The sequence below is a fragment of the Electrophorus electricus genome, chromosome 22 (genome assembly GCF_013358815.1).
Source record: "Electrophorus electricus isolate fEleEle1 chromosome 22, fEleEle1.pri, whole genome shotgun sequence".
Classification (NCBI taxonomy): Eukaryota; Metazoa; Chordata; class Actinopteri; order Gymnotiformes; family Gymnotidae; genus Electrophorus; species Electrophorus electricus.
In genome coordinates, this window is record NC_049556.1 from 9,997,856 (window position 1) to 10,011,608 (window position 13,753).

The 13,753-nt window shown below is 43.1% G+C and overlaps 2 protein-coding genes across 2 annotated transcripts; both read right to left on the minus strand.

Annotated features, from left to right (window-relative positions):
* Nucleotides 1–1,169: 1,169 nt before the first annotated feature.
* Nucleotides 1,170–4,842, minus strand: LOC113578579 (coiled-coil domain-containing protein 42). Its single transcript, XM_027011917.2, has 6 exons — nt 4,778–4,842; nt 4,146–4,251; nt 3,795–3,899; nt 3,406–3,606; nt 2,272–2,433; nt 1,170–1,898 (listed from the first exon to the last, which is right to left on the minus strand). The coding sequence occupies exons 1-6, from the start codon at nt 4,840–4,842 to the stop codon at nt 1,827–1,829; spliced, it is 711 nt and encodes a 236-aa protein (XP_026867718.2). The 3' UTR covers nt 1,170–1,826.
* Nucleotides 4,843–6,540: 1,698 nt separating this feature from the next.
* sdf4 (stromal cell derived factor 4) lies at nt 6,541–12,827 on the minus strand. The gene is made up of 7 exons (XM_027011953.2): nt 12,510–12,827; nt 11,779–12,111; nt 11,339–11,475; nt 10,782–10,895; nt 8,857–9,015; nt 8,387–8,562; nt 6,541–8,247 (listed from the first exon to the last, which is right to left on the minus strand). The coding sequence occupies exons 2-7, from the start codon at nt 12,084–12,086 to the stop codon at nt 8,071–8,073; spliced, it is 1,071 nt and encodes a 356-aa protein (XP_026867754.2). The 5' UTR covers nt 12,087–12,111; nt 12,510–12,827; the 3' UTR covers nt 6,541–8,070.
* Nucleotides 12,828–13,753: the final 926 nt, after the last annotated feature.

Below are 13,753 nucleotides of genomic sequence, written 5' to 3' on the forward strand. Positions count from 1 at the left end.
CACAGGCACACGGCATATGGAAGGTAGATTAATGATTGTGCACCTGTGAAACGAGTGCGATCCCTTTAAACGAAACCTTTCTTTTTCTTGACAGTGGTGCGGTGTAAGCACCCTGCTGCAGAAACATTGCATTGACATATTAGAACTCCAGCCAGGTGCACAGCCACCTCACAGGACGGCAGCTCTCAAGTCGTGCTGTAGGTGTTTACTGGAATACGTGCACGACTGTTGCATCCATGTGAAACAAATTGGTGCGGGAGAATTGTGCAAGAACATTTGCATTCCAGGCTTCCTTGGTTAGACTCGATAAGCAGAAATACCTTGTTACTGCACATGCACTACCTGCAGTGGTGGAATAAATGATAGCGCTGTTGTTATTCATGGAACTCTCCGGTGTTAAGGGCGGCTGGACAGTGTACTATTCAAATAAAGAAAATCTGTCTTCTTCTTCCTCTTCTGTACATGCTATGGTTAACATGTGAGTTTTCACTGCAGCACAAATGATGAAGACTATGACTAATCACTTTAGTTTTCGAGTGGCCTATAACTATATGTGTACACGCATTTGGATTGTAGCATGTAAGTAAAGATACTTCACACTCGCACTAAATTTTATTAATCAGTTAACAGGTTATGAGCTACTTGAGCATTGATCTGTGTGACCTTGGTGACACGCACTCAATGACCTGCACCCACACAACCCCAAACTAGAGAACAGCTTAGATTGGCCAAATCTGAGGTTTCTGTAGGTCCCAGGCTCAAATCTGCTGCCATGTGACTTACAGGAAGGGGAAGAAGACCCCCCCCCCCCCCGCCCTCTGACTCTTTCTGCCTGTCTGTCTGTCTCTCTCGCGCTCTTTCTCTCTCTCTCTCTCTCTCTCTCTCTCTCTCTCTCTCTCTCCCCCCCCCACCCACCAGATCTGCCCCTGAGTGGCCCCTGCCGGGCTCGTTTTCCAGGAAAGGGGCCCGGTGGACAGGCACAGGGGCCTGCGCCGTGGTGAGCCTGGCTCATTGAGAAAAACAAAAACAGGGAGGGGAGGTGAGAAGCCTCCCCTCCTTACATAACAGTCTCCAGCAGGAGGGGGGGGGGGGGGCAATCCTTTCCCCCACCGCCACCAGGCTACAAACCCGCCTGTCTACTCTCTCCACACACACACACACACACACACACACACATGCAGCCACACCCTATAGTGGAGCTTGGAGGAATCAGCTGAGTCTAATGCTTTTTCAATTTTTTTTTTTTTTTTTTACAGAGGACAACAGCGCATTGCTCTCTGTGCCTTTTTTAAATAAAGGAACTAGGAATAGTCGGGCATACACGGCATGGTGAGGATCAAAAAGGATCATATGGTTTAAAGTGCATTCGGGACTGCTAAGACCTCTGCTGGGAACTGCCCTGCCACAATTTCAGAAACACTAGCCAATGAGGAAACGTATCCCTAATATAGACTGAAAAAGGGACAAAATATATGAGCATTTTATAGACTGTATGTGTACTTCATAAGAAAATGACAGCTGCTTACTCTCTCTCTTCTTGGTGTTGTTTTAAAGCACTGCTGACGTTTCAATGCCACCTTGTGGAAGGAATTGGAAAACTGTGTAGAATAGATCATCTTTCTGATAGGAGAGGACAAGATACAGTATCTTCACTATACAGGCAGTTAAAATTAAATGTAAAAAACATTTAAAAAAAATTCATTTCTGCTTGGTGTTTGAAAATGTTTGCTATATTTTCTACTTAACAATTCCAGATGAATTGCTAAAATAAAGAGAAATTCTGCATTATCTCAGATAATGGAGTTTACTTCAGGAATCCAGGTCTATTAGCGATGCACTGCTTCTGACTTCCTGACCTTTTCCCAAACAAAGATCAGTTCAGACAGGAAGGCCCAAATCTATCAGTGAACAAGAACATTACAACCTGCTGAATAAATCCCTTCATCCTCGGTGAAGCCAAACACTCTAGTTGCACCTAGAACTAGAACAGGCAACATTACCATCTTGCTTTTTAGTAATGCAGATTTCATACGTTTTGCTCAGGCATACAGACAAAGAAAATCTACAATAGTATCAAGTAATATTTCTTTTTACACTTGCAAGCATGTACCACTCATTCACATCTGGTCATATATGTGGTCATGTGGCTTTTTTTGAGGTATTACAGTGACCTGCCACTGGCACTGTCAAGAAAAAAAAGGGTAACGGGTATGAGACACCCACTGCTCACTGCTTAATATTTTGTCAAGCATGCCCGTTTCTGAGTTGTACCTTATCTAGCTGTTTGAACGTATCCTCTGGGGCGAGCGGCGTCTCTTCAGCGTCTTTAGCCCTCTTGCGCACAATTTGGTACAGGTAAAAGATGGCGATCTTGACAGTACCCAGAAGAAGAGTTTTCGTGGCTGCAGTGTTTTGAATGTGGGCCCATCTTGACTCCTGATCATACAGGGACCAGAATACTAGCAGTGAGTGACTTTTCACCGATCAGGTATCAATCTCGGTTAATAGAGACTTTCTTCCGGTCTTGTCACTGTCCCCAAGCTTGACATCAGCCACTGCCTACGAAGACTAGTGCCGACTTTAGTGGTTAAACTGGTCCTGGTGACCGTTCTAATCTGGACAAGTTTATCACTTCCCACACGTTTCCACTTTAGCAGCTGAGGTCATTTAAAAGAGATGCAACTTCTGCTTATCTTCGTATTTGCATTACAAGTATTTGCATCAGCGGTAGCAGCAGTTTGCAGGCCTCTAATAACCGGCGCTGCACATCCAGCGAGCGGAACGGAGCGGGGGGGCTGAGAGACAACAGAGATGTTACAGCCCCCTTGGATGGGCGCCGGGCGTCAGCGCCCACTGTGCCTCACCCAGATCTTGCAGTGGGTGCGGGCCTCGTCCAGCTGGCTGTGCAGTTGGGCCAGTGCGTTGTTGTAGCGCAGCAGCTTGTCGCTTCGCTGCCTGGCGAAACCTGCCAGCCTGGCTCGATGCTGCTCTACGCTGTCCTGTTTCTGCTGAGTGCTGCGCAACAGATCCGCCCGCATGTTCCACAGGGTCTCGAAGCAGAACATCACCTCACTCGCCTTCTGAAACTAAACGGATAGTTCGCACGTTGGCTTGCCTGTGTCGATCTCTGTACAGTTTCAGTCAGAAGGTTACGGCATTTCGATCAGTTTAATTCCTGCATCAGCAATCCCTTTTGTATTATTTAGCTCAGGGGTGTTCAAAATAAAGCCGAATTTGGTGGTTGGGGGTCTAACAAACCCAATTCACTAACTCTTCATATGAGGAGTTAAATATTTGAACTCAGAACTGAAGACAATTTGTTAATTCACATTTATCCATTCGCATTCATGGAGTCTAACGTCTACAAAAATGACGTTGCGATCTTGAATATCTGCTCTGACCAACCTGTCTGCTGGCCTGTACCACTTTGTCTAAATAGTTGTGGTAAACGTCATTCCTCTTAACGCGCCTCGCCAGCTCGTCCCGCACTTTCACCAAGGACTTCATCTCCTCCTGGAGAGTGTGAAGCTCAGGCTGTTTCTGATTGGTCATTTCCCTCTCTCGTCTCGCCTTCCTCACCGCTAGGCGGCGCTTAACTTCATTGTCCTGTGCGTAACACAGAAAGAGTGGCTGACCTAAGACGGCCGTAGCCAAGAGCCAAGGGTGCCCAGGAACACACCACAACAGGAAACTGGTTCCAGACCCTCCAGGGTCAGAACTGAGCACCCCTGGGATTCAGGCTTTTTGCGCGCCGCTTTGACAAAATACCAACATATAATGTATGGACACGGCACCTTTAGGAAGTGGTCAAACTTCTGCAAGTACTTCATCATCTGGTCCTCCTTCTCTTTCAGTTCTTCCCGATGCTCCCTCAGTGTCCGCAGAGTAGATTCAAAGCCCTGTAAGGAACAGCGGCAACTCCAAGATGCTCCAGAAAACCATATGCTCCAGTAACGTCAAGCAGTAGATTCAAAACCAAAGCAACGCTATGCAATGTGCCATATGCGGTATCTGATTTGTTTTTGTTTTTTTGGGAGGGTATGTTGGAGGACATGAATCAGTTGTAATTTCTGTCTTCAAAACAAATCAAAACAAAACACTGATTGGGTCTTTAATGAAAGCCCCACTAGGATGTACTGCCTTACCTCTCTCTGTGGCTTCATGGCATTGTAGACTTCCACGATCTCCCGTCTCTTCTGGAGAAGATGAAAGTGTGGTGCCAGTGTCTCATATGGAGTAGAGGTGGTCTTTCTGTCAACATAGCGAGCTGATGTATGTCAAATGGACAAATTCTTCAAAAAGGTCCTTAGAAGTTAAAAGTCCATAAAAGATTGGGAGGCAGATACAATGTTTCTCCTCACAACATGAAAAAAAAAAATCCTTCATGACTCAGTAAGGAATCTGAAATCTGAATTTCAATTTCAGTCTGAAGCAGCACATTGCTGTTCTAATATGCCAGTAATAACAAAATGGGAAACCACCAGAAAAACCTTCTTGACAGTATATGCAATTTCTGTCCCCAATAAAAATGAAAAAAGAGATTTTTTATTATATACCGAGTACAGTAATTTCTACAGAGGTCCCAGAAAACCTAAAAGAGTTAACTGGGTGTACCCCATGTTCCTGTGTCATATACTGGACCTGTGCCATTTTCAGCGCTCGTCAACCAGAGAGAAGAATTCAGAGAATAGAATCAGAGTGCAGAGAGACAGAGAGATTCAAACTATACAAGACAAAAGGCTGATGAGGCAGCCTTGTTAATACTGCTACTACTTACCTCAACTGCTTATGGAGGTTTTCCCTAAAGTAGCTCTTAAAGTAGTCAGACAGATTCAAAGACATTCTCTTAACAGGTTTATAAAACTGTACTTTGTGCATTTAAATATATATGTACATTTTTGTTAGCATAGTCTGATGTAGTTTAACTTGTAAGCAAACTGTTTATTTTTATTTTTATTTTTTTTTACATTCTGGAAAACAAGTCGTCTCATAGCAACAGCTTTGACACTTAGAATGTACCGTGCATTCATGCCAGAAATAAAACACATGCTGATGCTGACGTAAGATAAATCTAGACTCAGTTTTGTAACAACCATGATTTCATTCAGGTGGCTGCATACATTTGGAATTTAAAATGCTGATTACTCATCTTTCTATACATGATCTGAACTGAATCACGGCCTTGCTCAGCGTCTCCAGTGCTCCAAGAGAATGTTATGGGTGCGTATTTACAGAGAATCTAAGACTCCTGAACTAGTCTTCAGATGTCCATAAAGATCTGCTGCATGGTTTTAAATATTTTAAATAATGCAGTAAATTTCTATATTACAGGTTTACCTTTGACACAAACACCTGGATATGGCATAAGTGTATTATCTTGCACCTGTCTAACTTCATGGGGTGGCACCCACCTACATCTTTATGAGTTTCTTGGACATCGCATTCCAACCCCGTGGGCATTAATATACAGCTGCCTCTCACACGTGCTTGTGACAGCATTGGCTCTTCTTGGAAGACTCTGGAGTGTGTGGGAATTTAATTATTTTTTTTGTTGTGCCCATTTAGTCAAGAGTGTTTGTGAGGTCTGGCTCACAATCGATGTTCCAGTTTATCCCAGAGGTGCACAGTGGGGCTGAGGTCAAAGCTCTCCGCAGGTCATTGGAGTTCCTCCACCCAAAACTCATCAAACTGTGTCTTTGTGGCCCTCCCTTTGCACACAGGGGCAGTTATGTGGAAACAGGAAAGTACATTCTTCAAACTGCTGTCTCAAAACTGGAAGCATATAATTGTCCGAAATGTCTTTGTATACCGTAACAGTAACACTATCCTTCATTGATGCTAATGGGCCTAGGCCAAACCTTAAAAAACAGACCAATTATCCTTCCTCTGCTGAAACGTACAGTTAGCACTATGCGTTCTGGTAGGCTGCATTCTCCTGGCCTCCGCCAAACCTAGCTTTGTCTGTCAAGACTGCTAGAGAGCATATTTATCAATTTATCACTCCAGAGAATCTGTCCGCTGCACTGGAGTCCAGCAGTAGCGCACTTTTCCACCCCTCCAGCCAAGTTTGGTCTTAGGCTTGCGTATGTCTGCTCAGCCATCGAAACCCATTTCATCAAGCTCTCTGTAGTGATTGAGCATCAGATGGTAGGCGAGTCTTGAGCACTGTGCACTTCAGCGTTCGACAGCCCTGCTCTGCGAGTTTGTGTGGTCTACAGCTAGGGGTCGAGCGGTCACTGTACATGTAATACTTCCATTTCACAACAGCAGCACTTATGGTTGACCAGGCCAGAAAGTTTCTAAAGTACCATTTTTTAAAGTAACAGTGCTTTAGAGTGTGACCCACCCCTTTTCCATTGTTAGTCAATGAAGATCGCACGGTTAATTTATAATGCTTGAGCGGGCATGTGTGTAGTAGAAACGCCTGAATTCAATAATTAGGTCAAGAATGCTGCAATTGGAAGAATTCTGAAATAGGTCAAAAATAATTACAATTGGAAAACGCATTCAGTGTTAAAAGAAAGATACACTTCGGCAAAAAAAAACCAAAAAACACACAATTGCATTGTTTAATGCATAAATTGCAATACAATGAATTTCAGAGCTTCAAAATATGCAGCAATGTGAAATAAAGTATGGGCACACGGCTCAGTCAAATGCCTTTAAATCTAGCATTTCCACAGGATGAGGGCGTTATACTGTAGGTCAGCATACTGTACATAGATGGTGTTGTCAAATGGTATCATGCACAAGGAGGTAATACATTAGCCATGAAAGCACACAGCATGGGGACAGAATCAGACACAAAGCAAAGTAGTTCTTAGCAAAGCACCTCTCAGTTTGTTCAATTCACACTTATATGACACTCTCCTTGGAAAAATAAAAATATTTCCAACTACATACTCTAATTTTACACAGCAAGTACTGAAAAAAGCAAGGCCAAATGTTGCCTTTAAAAGTCAGAAGGCTAGTCCATGCACATAATTTTATTTTTAAAATTGGACATTAGATGAGTGTCATTTTAAAAGGAAGAATGGAAAACCTAAGACAGTACTGTGTTTAACATTCTGTCAGGGACTGTAAGAGACTTACTACAAACACTACGAATTGCCTGGAAATGAACAAATTAGAAATCACTAAATTGTCTCAGACCCCACTTTGTTTTATATATCTCTGTAAAATAAGAATGGCAGTCTCTGTGACAAACTAGTTAAGGGACGTCTTGATAAATCTCTCTGTAACAAATGTGCAAACAGTAATATTGGTCAAACAAGGTTGAAAATATTTCTCCCCAGTTATGAAAATGCACGTATTGTCTATTTACTAACTACATTACTAGGCATCTTGAGTGGTGTGCATAAATCAAATTTATGATCTATAAATACTATTATTATTATTATATTTATTTATTTATTTTTTACACACCTTGTTTTAACATTACGTTTCATTTTTTGTACGCCCTTGAACTCAGATGTCCTCAGTTCAAGATGCAAATCTTGGTGAAGCCACTAATTTTAGTACATCTCCAAAACCCCTGGGTGAGAGTCAAATTTGTATACATTATGCCATTTCCAAAGAACATTATTATTTACATTATTTAGTCATTTCTTTTATTCCACCTCCATGTATAAGGTAAACAAAAGATATAGCTCAAAGCAATTATTTCCTCCCTAAACTCCTCATATACATACATATCTCTAAATATCAAATATCACTCCAACGATTCATGAAAGTGACACAGTGTCTAGAATGCACTAAAAAGCCATGGAACACAGGGCTTGAGAAAGTGGAGCTCTAGAGGAAGGCAAGAGCTGCATGAAATTAGGAATACCAGAATCCTCCAAATAATCTATGTTGGAGACAACAGAAAGGCTGAGCATGCAACATTCCAGATATCCCTTCAAAACAACCCAACACACAGGCGCTCTAACATTCCCCTATACACCAACCCAAACCCTGGCTAGAAGAAACGTACCCAATCCACTGCAAACATATACTTATATCTGCCTGTTTGGATGGAAGAGGATGTTTGCTTGTTTGCTTGCTTTCGAGGGTCTGAGGGAAAGTGTCCTAGAACTCCTCGTGTACATTGCGGGCGTAGTCCATGAGCTTGCTCCCGGTGAAGTACTCGCTGTATTTGAGGATCTCCTCCAGTTCTAGGCTGTGGTTCTGGTTCTCGTCAGCCACTGCAATCATCTGCTTGGCCTCGTTCAGGGCATTGTACTCGTTCATGGGATCCATGTACTCCTGTAGGACAGAAAACACAAAATGGATGCCGGTTGGGGGAAGAACATGGCACAGAGAGGCATGAAGAGGGGCCTGAGCTCTGCCAGGAGGGAGAGGGAGGGGACCCCCCAAAAAAACAAAACAAAAAACGCAGACCCACCTCAAGCTCTTCCATGGTGACAATGCCATTATGGTTTGTGTCAATAACCTCCTCGAACTCCTTTTTCCTCTCACGGACCCAGTCATCATCGATGTCCTGAGCTTGCTGGTTCTCCACCGTTCCCATGGGCAAGGAGATGAACTCGGACAGGGTCAGTTCCTTATTCCCATCTTGATCTGCCAAAATCCATTAATTAAAAAGACAGAAGTTGAGGAACAGTGAGTGTGCGTCAGTCTGAAGCAGAACCACAACTAAAATAGCGATGGAGTTTGCGGACCTGACTGAAAGCAGGCAAAGTACTAGGTAACATGTCTCATTAAACTTTTATTGGAAAAACATGCCGCAAAAGGACAGGAACCTGAATGCCGGAGGGAGGGAGGGAGGGAGAGAGAGAGAGAGAGAGAGAGAGAGAGCGAGAGCGAGAGAGCGAGAGAGAGAGAGAGAGACACACACACACACACACACTTTACCCAGATCTCGGATGATCTCCTTCACCATGTACTTCAGCATGCCTCTGCTGTGCTCTGGGTGTAGGAAGGACAGGAACTCCTCCTCGTTCAGCAGCTGGTCTGCTGGAGGGTTATCTGCCTGGAACCAGCGGTCCTTCAGACTCTCCAGCACTTCCTGGGCTGCAGACAGGACCAAAAGTCACAGCATCACACGGGCAGACCACAAAATGTCCACCGCAATCATCTTAAAAGACCCTCCTCAAACACTAAGCCAACTAACCTAACTCACTATCCGTTTATTAGTGCTGGGCGATTTCCCGAATAATTTGTTTTAATCAAATTAAATGTTTTGACACGATTTTCAAAATGTGATAAGTGAGACAATGGAGAGGAAAGAAACAGGCAGCAGTTTACAGTGAAAAGAGCAAAATATGGAAACATCATTACAGTGATACCATAACATGAAACAAGTGGAGGCCGGACACACGTGCAGTAAGGAGCAGTGATGTGAGAGCAAATCTATTCTCGTTAGACAGAGATGCAAACAGTTCATGGCGAAGATAGAAAAAAACGGGACAAGAGGTGTCTCTCATAACTAACTGCTGCCTCGTTGATTCCCGTCCTACGTCCTCCAAGCTATGACCAGGAAATCAATCACACGCTGCCATCTCTAAGGATGTATCTGTTCTCTCAATGCTCTTCCTTGAATTGAGGAGGCTTTTAGAATGAGGAAATTCAGGTCTAAAAGCCGTTGGCGGCAGAAACATTTCTTTCAACTTTTTGTTCAGTATTTCATGCTGATGTAATACTTGTTTAGTTTTGATTTTCACGTTCAATGTCGTGCACGTTCGTAACTGCACAGATTCAGAAAATCCTTCTGAACCTCATTTCACATACTTGTGTTTTCAGACTAAATAAACCATCATGGCGGCACGTTTATGGATGCAACAGAACCGTAGGGTTGGTGTGTGATTAAAATAACACCTTTGGTTATCTGCAGAAGTCCAGCCACAGATGATGAGCCGTGCATGACCTTCAGTAAGTGATCACGCATGAAAGTGAAAGAGAGTGAACAAGGATGTCTCAATTTGTAAATCCGTTTAGCATCGATTCCTCCAACCCTGCATCTTTTCCTCATATCCGTTGCTCGTTTCCTCAGAGGGAGCATTCAAGATGCAAGGAAATGAGCACGAACGATTAAAGTTACGAGATGGATCCGAGGGCAGCAACAGAAATGAAACTAAAATAACAGCCCTTAGCACCTTGGGAACTGAGACGCTAAATAGGTAAACAGTGACGGATATGGAATTGGTCTGGCTTCGGAAAGTCACATGTGGTAAAAGTGTTTCGCAACCAAAAGTAGCAGCATGACAAACACGAGCTGCCCTTCAATGACCCAATGCTAAAAGACAGCTTTTAAGCAGCTTTATTTCTATTGAGCTCCGAGTTGAAGAAATTACTGATGTAGTGGCATTTCACATCAGGAAAAGCCATCAAGAAAGGTATTTTTGAAAGGATACAGCTTAAAATTTTTTTTAAAAAAATTAAGAAATTTGCATTCATACATACTTACATTGAATCCATACTTGCACAATTTTGTTGTACATGCACAATTGAGTCTGTTGATTATTTTCATTACCTGACTGCTATACATTGCATTGCTTATTTTTGTGGAATTCTAATTTAAAAAAAATAAAAAAAAGTTTGCATATATCGTGCAATTTTCTAATTGCATCATTTAAGGACTAAAACAAAAATCATAATCAAGAATCCTTCATGAGTTTGAAAAAATTAATTAGAAATTTGATGTATAATTTTTGTGCAGTGTGCACACAGCCCTTTTGAATATCTGTATCTCGTCTGGCGATGGATAATGCAAAGGCCAATGCATACATCTAGGTGTAGTTGCCGAATAGCCTACAAATCACCTGTTAGGTTTCACTTACTTTCCTCGTCCACTTTGAGTTCTTCATTATTCTTTATCTTCTCAGCCACTTCCTTCTCATTGAAGCCCTTGCTGGCCAAAAACTTCACCCGGTATTCATCCCATGTCACATGTCCTGAGAAAGCACAATTTGAGTGGATAAAGCCGAAAGGCCAGGGATCTGTTTTGAACAAGTGGTATTTTAAGAGTACATTCCCAACCACTGCAATGACGCCAGTATCAGCATACCAAAAATCCAAAGAAGGGTGTGGGTGGGTGGGGACTGGAGCATTCTGATCGAGTGACCCAGTACTGACATCAGAAATGTACCTCTGTGTTAACTGGTAGCATGTTAGAGGACGCGTTATAGGGGGACACATTCACAGCAAAACCATACGCATTTCCATGGGTAAACAGCGTGTCCACTGACTAATGTACATCTGATAGCCCAAGAAGAGAGACTGCATAAAACTGAGTCAGTTCACTGGAACTGAAACAAAAAACATATGGCTACATGCTTGTCCCATTTAAAAGTCTGACATTTATTCCATATAATGCAACTTAAACAGTTCAAGCTACCGTCTCCATCTGGGTCCACAGCACGGAAGCTGAGCTTGTTCTCCCTCACAGCCTCCTGGAAGTGCTCTTCTGTCTTCTCCATGATCCAGCGCTGCATCTCCTTAGCGCTCACACTATTGTCTTTATTAAAGTCAACTCTGTAAACAGATCAGGAGTATGTTTACATGAGTAAGACATCATAAGTGAACACCATTGAATGCAAGAAGACCAAATTGTGCATGGGAGCTGTGGCTATTACTGTCACAGGCAGAGCAATTCCTTCTTCTGAAGATGACAAATGCCATCAGACACTGTCGCATAATGACTAAAAACTAATCGTTCTGAATTTATAATACTTTTGTAGCTTTTAATTTACCTGCACTTTGACCAAAATGTCCTGCCTCTGCAAAACGTAAGCAAAAACAAACAAGTGGAACACACACAAACCGAGCATAACCTACTTGTTAAAAATTTCAACCAGTTTTCTGCGACTCTTCTTGGGCTCCGAGTCTTCCTCAAACTCTTCCAGCTCTTTCCCCAAGAACACTTCTTGGTGAAAGTCCTTATTGAGGTGGCCGTCCATCTCCATCTTCACGCCGTTTAAATGGTCCTGTGGAAGGATCTCGTTGTCCTCTCTGCTGCTTGGGTTTTTGTCCTTATGGGCCGACATGTTCGCAGGTCGTCCGTCCACGGCCAACAGGATCCCGAGCAGGATCCCGAAGGACGCGGCACGGAGGTGTCCGGCCCGGGGTCTTCTCCTACTGGACATGACCTCCAGCTTACGGTGGACAATACTGTCAAACACAGAGGTGACACTTCAAGGGGCCACTGAACCTGCCATTTTGTGGCTTCACCGCAAAACGACTTAGTCAGGAAACGGACCAGCTAACCTAGCTAACCAACCTAGCCTGCTATCTCTGACAGCCTGTGACAGACAATTTATCGCTATTTGACGTTATGCGGAGACATATCATACTGGCTAACGTTAACTAATAATCGCACTAGCTAGGCAGACAGGAGGTTAAAGGATAAGGGTTTGTGTAGCTGGAAGGCAGGCAGGCAGGCAGCTAGTCAGCTAAGCGACCGTAGCTTGCACATTGAAAAGCTGCTTCAATAAAACCGTTTTTTGGTCATAAATGACGTTAAAAAAACTAGCCGTTTGTACTGAACAAAAACACACCCGATCACCCACCTGTCCGGGAGAACAGTGTTCCGAAAACCGCACCAGAAACGCTCCGTTAGAGGAGCGGTTACAGGGCGCACAGTTCCTGTACACGTGGCCAGCGGACGGTCCACCTTCTCTCCGCCAAAACGGCGTCCGTACGTCGGGATGCGCGGAGGCCCGTCGCGACCTACACGGCGGTACGCGGGGTCGCTACTCTGCTCAGGAAAACACACGACGGTGCCGTGCCAAGGAGTTTTATGCAGTCTTCTTCTGCTTTGGTTTACCACGCTAAGGCGAACGCCGCCACCTATAGTGCCACAACCGCAATGTCACAAAACGCCCTGGAATATGAACTTTCAGTTTGTCTGGGTTTGCTCTGCATGTTTCCTGCTATTGATATCCAAAGATGTGGGCAGATTCTGTGAACTGGTATGATTTACTTAATAATAAACAACAGAATGCCAAATATGAAATCTTTTATGTTTAATTTAAATAATGTTTGTTAGACCCTGTTTCTTTCACCCTACCATTACATGAAATGCACAAAATAAGCTTCAAAGTTAGATAAAATGGTGAGAGATTAATCTTTTTAAAAAATACTTTGACTACATATAACGTTACTGCATCATTTAAATGAAACATATTATACTGATTTTAAAATCTCTTACACTGATCCTATTGAAAACCTAATGATAGAAAATCTCAAATAATGGAATTTACTTCCTCTCTCCTGTTCCCATGACCAGGGGCCCTGTGAGGGATTTTCATGGGGGTCCCCATGAAAAGACATACCGTCGGTCCTCACCATCTAATAGTCTAATCATAATGTAGTCCTTGTCAGCCACAGGCCACCAGTATCGTTGTAACCTCTCCCTCGTCCTACACACCCCACCGTCCACGACGTGTTATTGACCCATCAGTAAAACACGGCACACATTAAAATGGGATGACCAAGTCTTAGCCACCAGAGGGCGGAAGGGTACTACGAAGGCTGTTTCTTAACCACCACCATTTACATGCACAATTGCTCTGAAGTTTGCGTGCGTTCCTTTAAAACACATTATGGCCTAGCAAATGAGCACGAGTCTTCCAGTTTTAGAATGATAACTGCTGTAATAAACTCAAATATCTGCTTTATTTATTTATTTACAATATATATATTTATTTATTTATTTATATATAGTAGTCTTTCTTAATATTTGATCTCTTAATAGGCTTACTAATTGCTAATCAATAACCTAACCAATTATATATACTATTTCCAAACCATG

Bases quoted from the DNA above. Each gene is read 5' to 3' on its own strand.
- LOC113578579 (XM_027011917.2), bottom strand. From the start codon at position 4,842: ATGTCTTTGAATCTGTCTGACTACTTTAAGAGCTACTTTAGGGAAAAC. The intron at 4,252-4,777 runs GTAAGTAGTAGC...CTATGTTGACAG, and splicing joins AACCTCCATAAGCAGTTGAG to AAAGACCACCTCTACTCCAT. The intron at 3,607-3,794 runs GTGCCGTGTCCA...TGTTACGCACAG, and splicing joins AGTTTGACCACTTCCTAAAG to GACAATGAAGTTAAGCGCCG.
- sdf4 (XM_027011953.2), bottom strand. From the start codon at position 12,086: ATGTCCAGTAGGAGAAGACCCCGGGCCGGACACCTCCGTGCCGCGTCC. The intron at 11,476-11,778 runs GTAGGTTATGCT...ATCTGTTTACAG, and splicing joins CTGGTTGAAATTTTTAACAA to AGTTGACTTTAATAAAGACA. The intron at 9,016-10,781 runs GTAAGTGAAACC...TCCTGTCTGCAG, and splicing joins ACTCAAAGTGGACGAGGAAA to CCCAGGAAGTGCTGGAGAGT.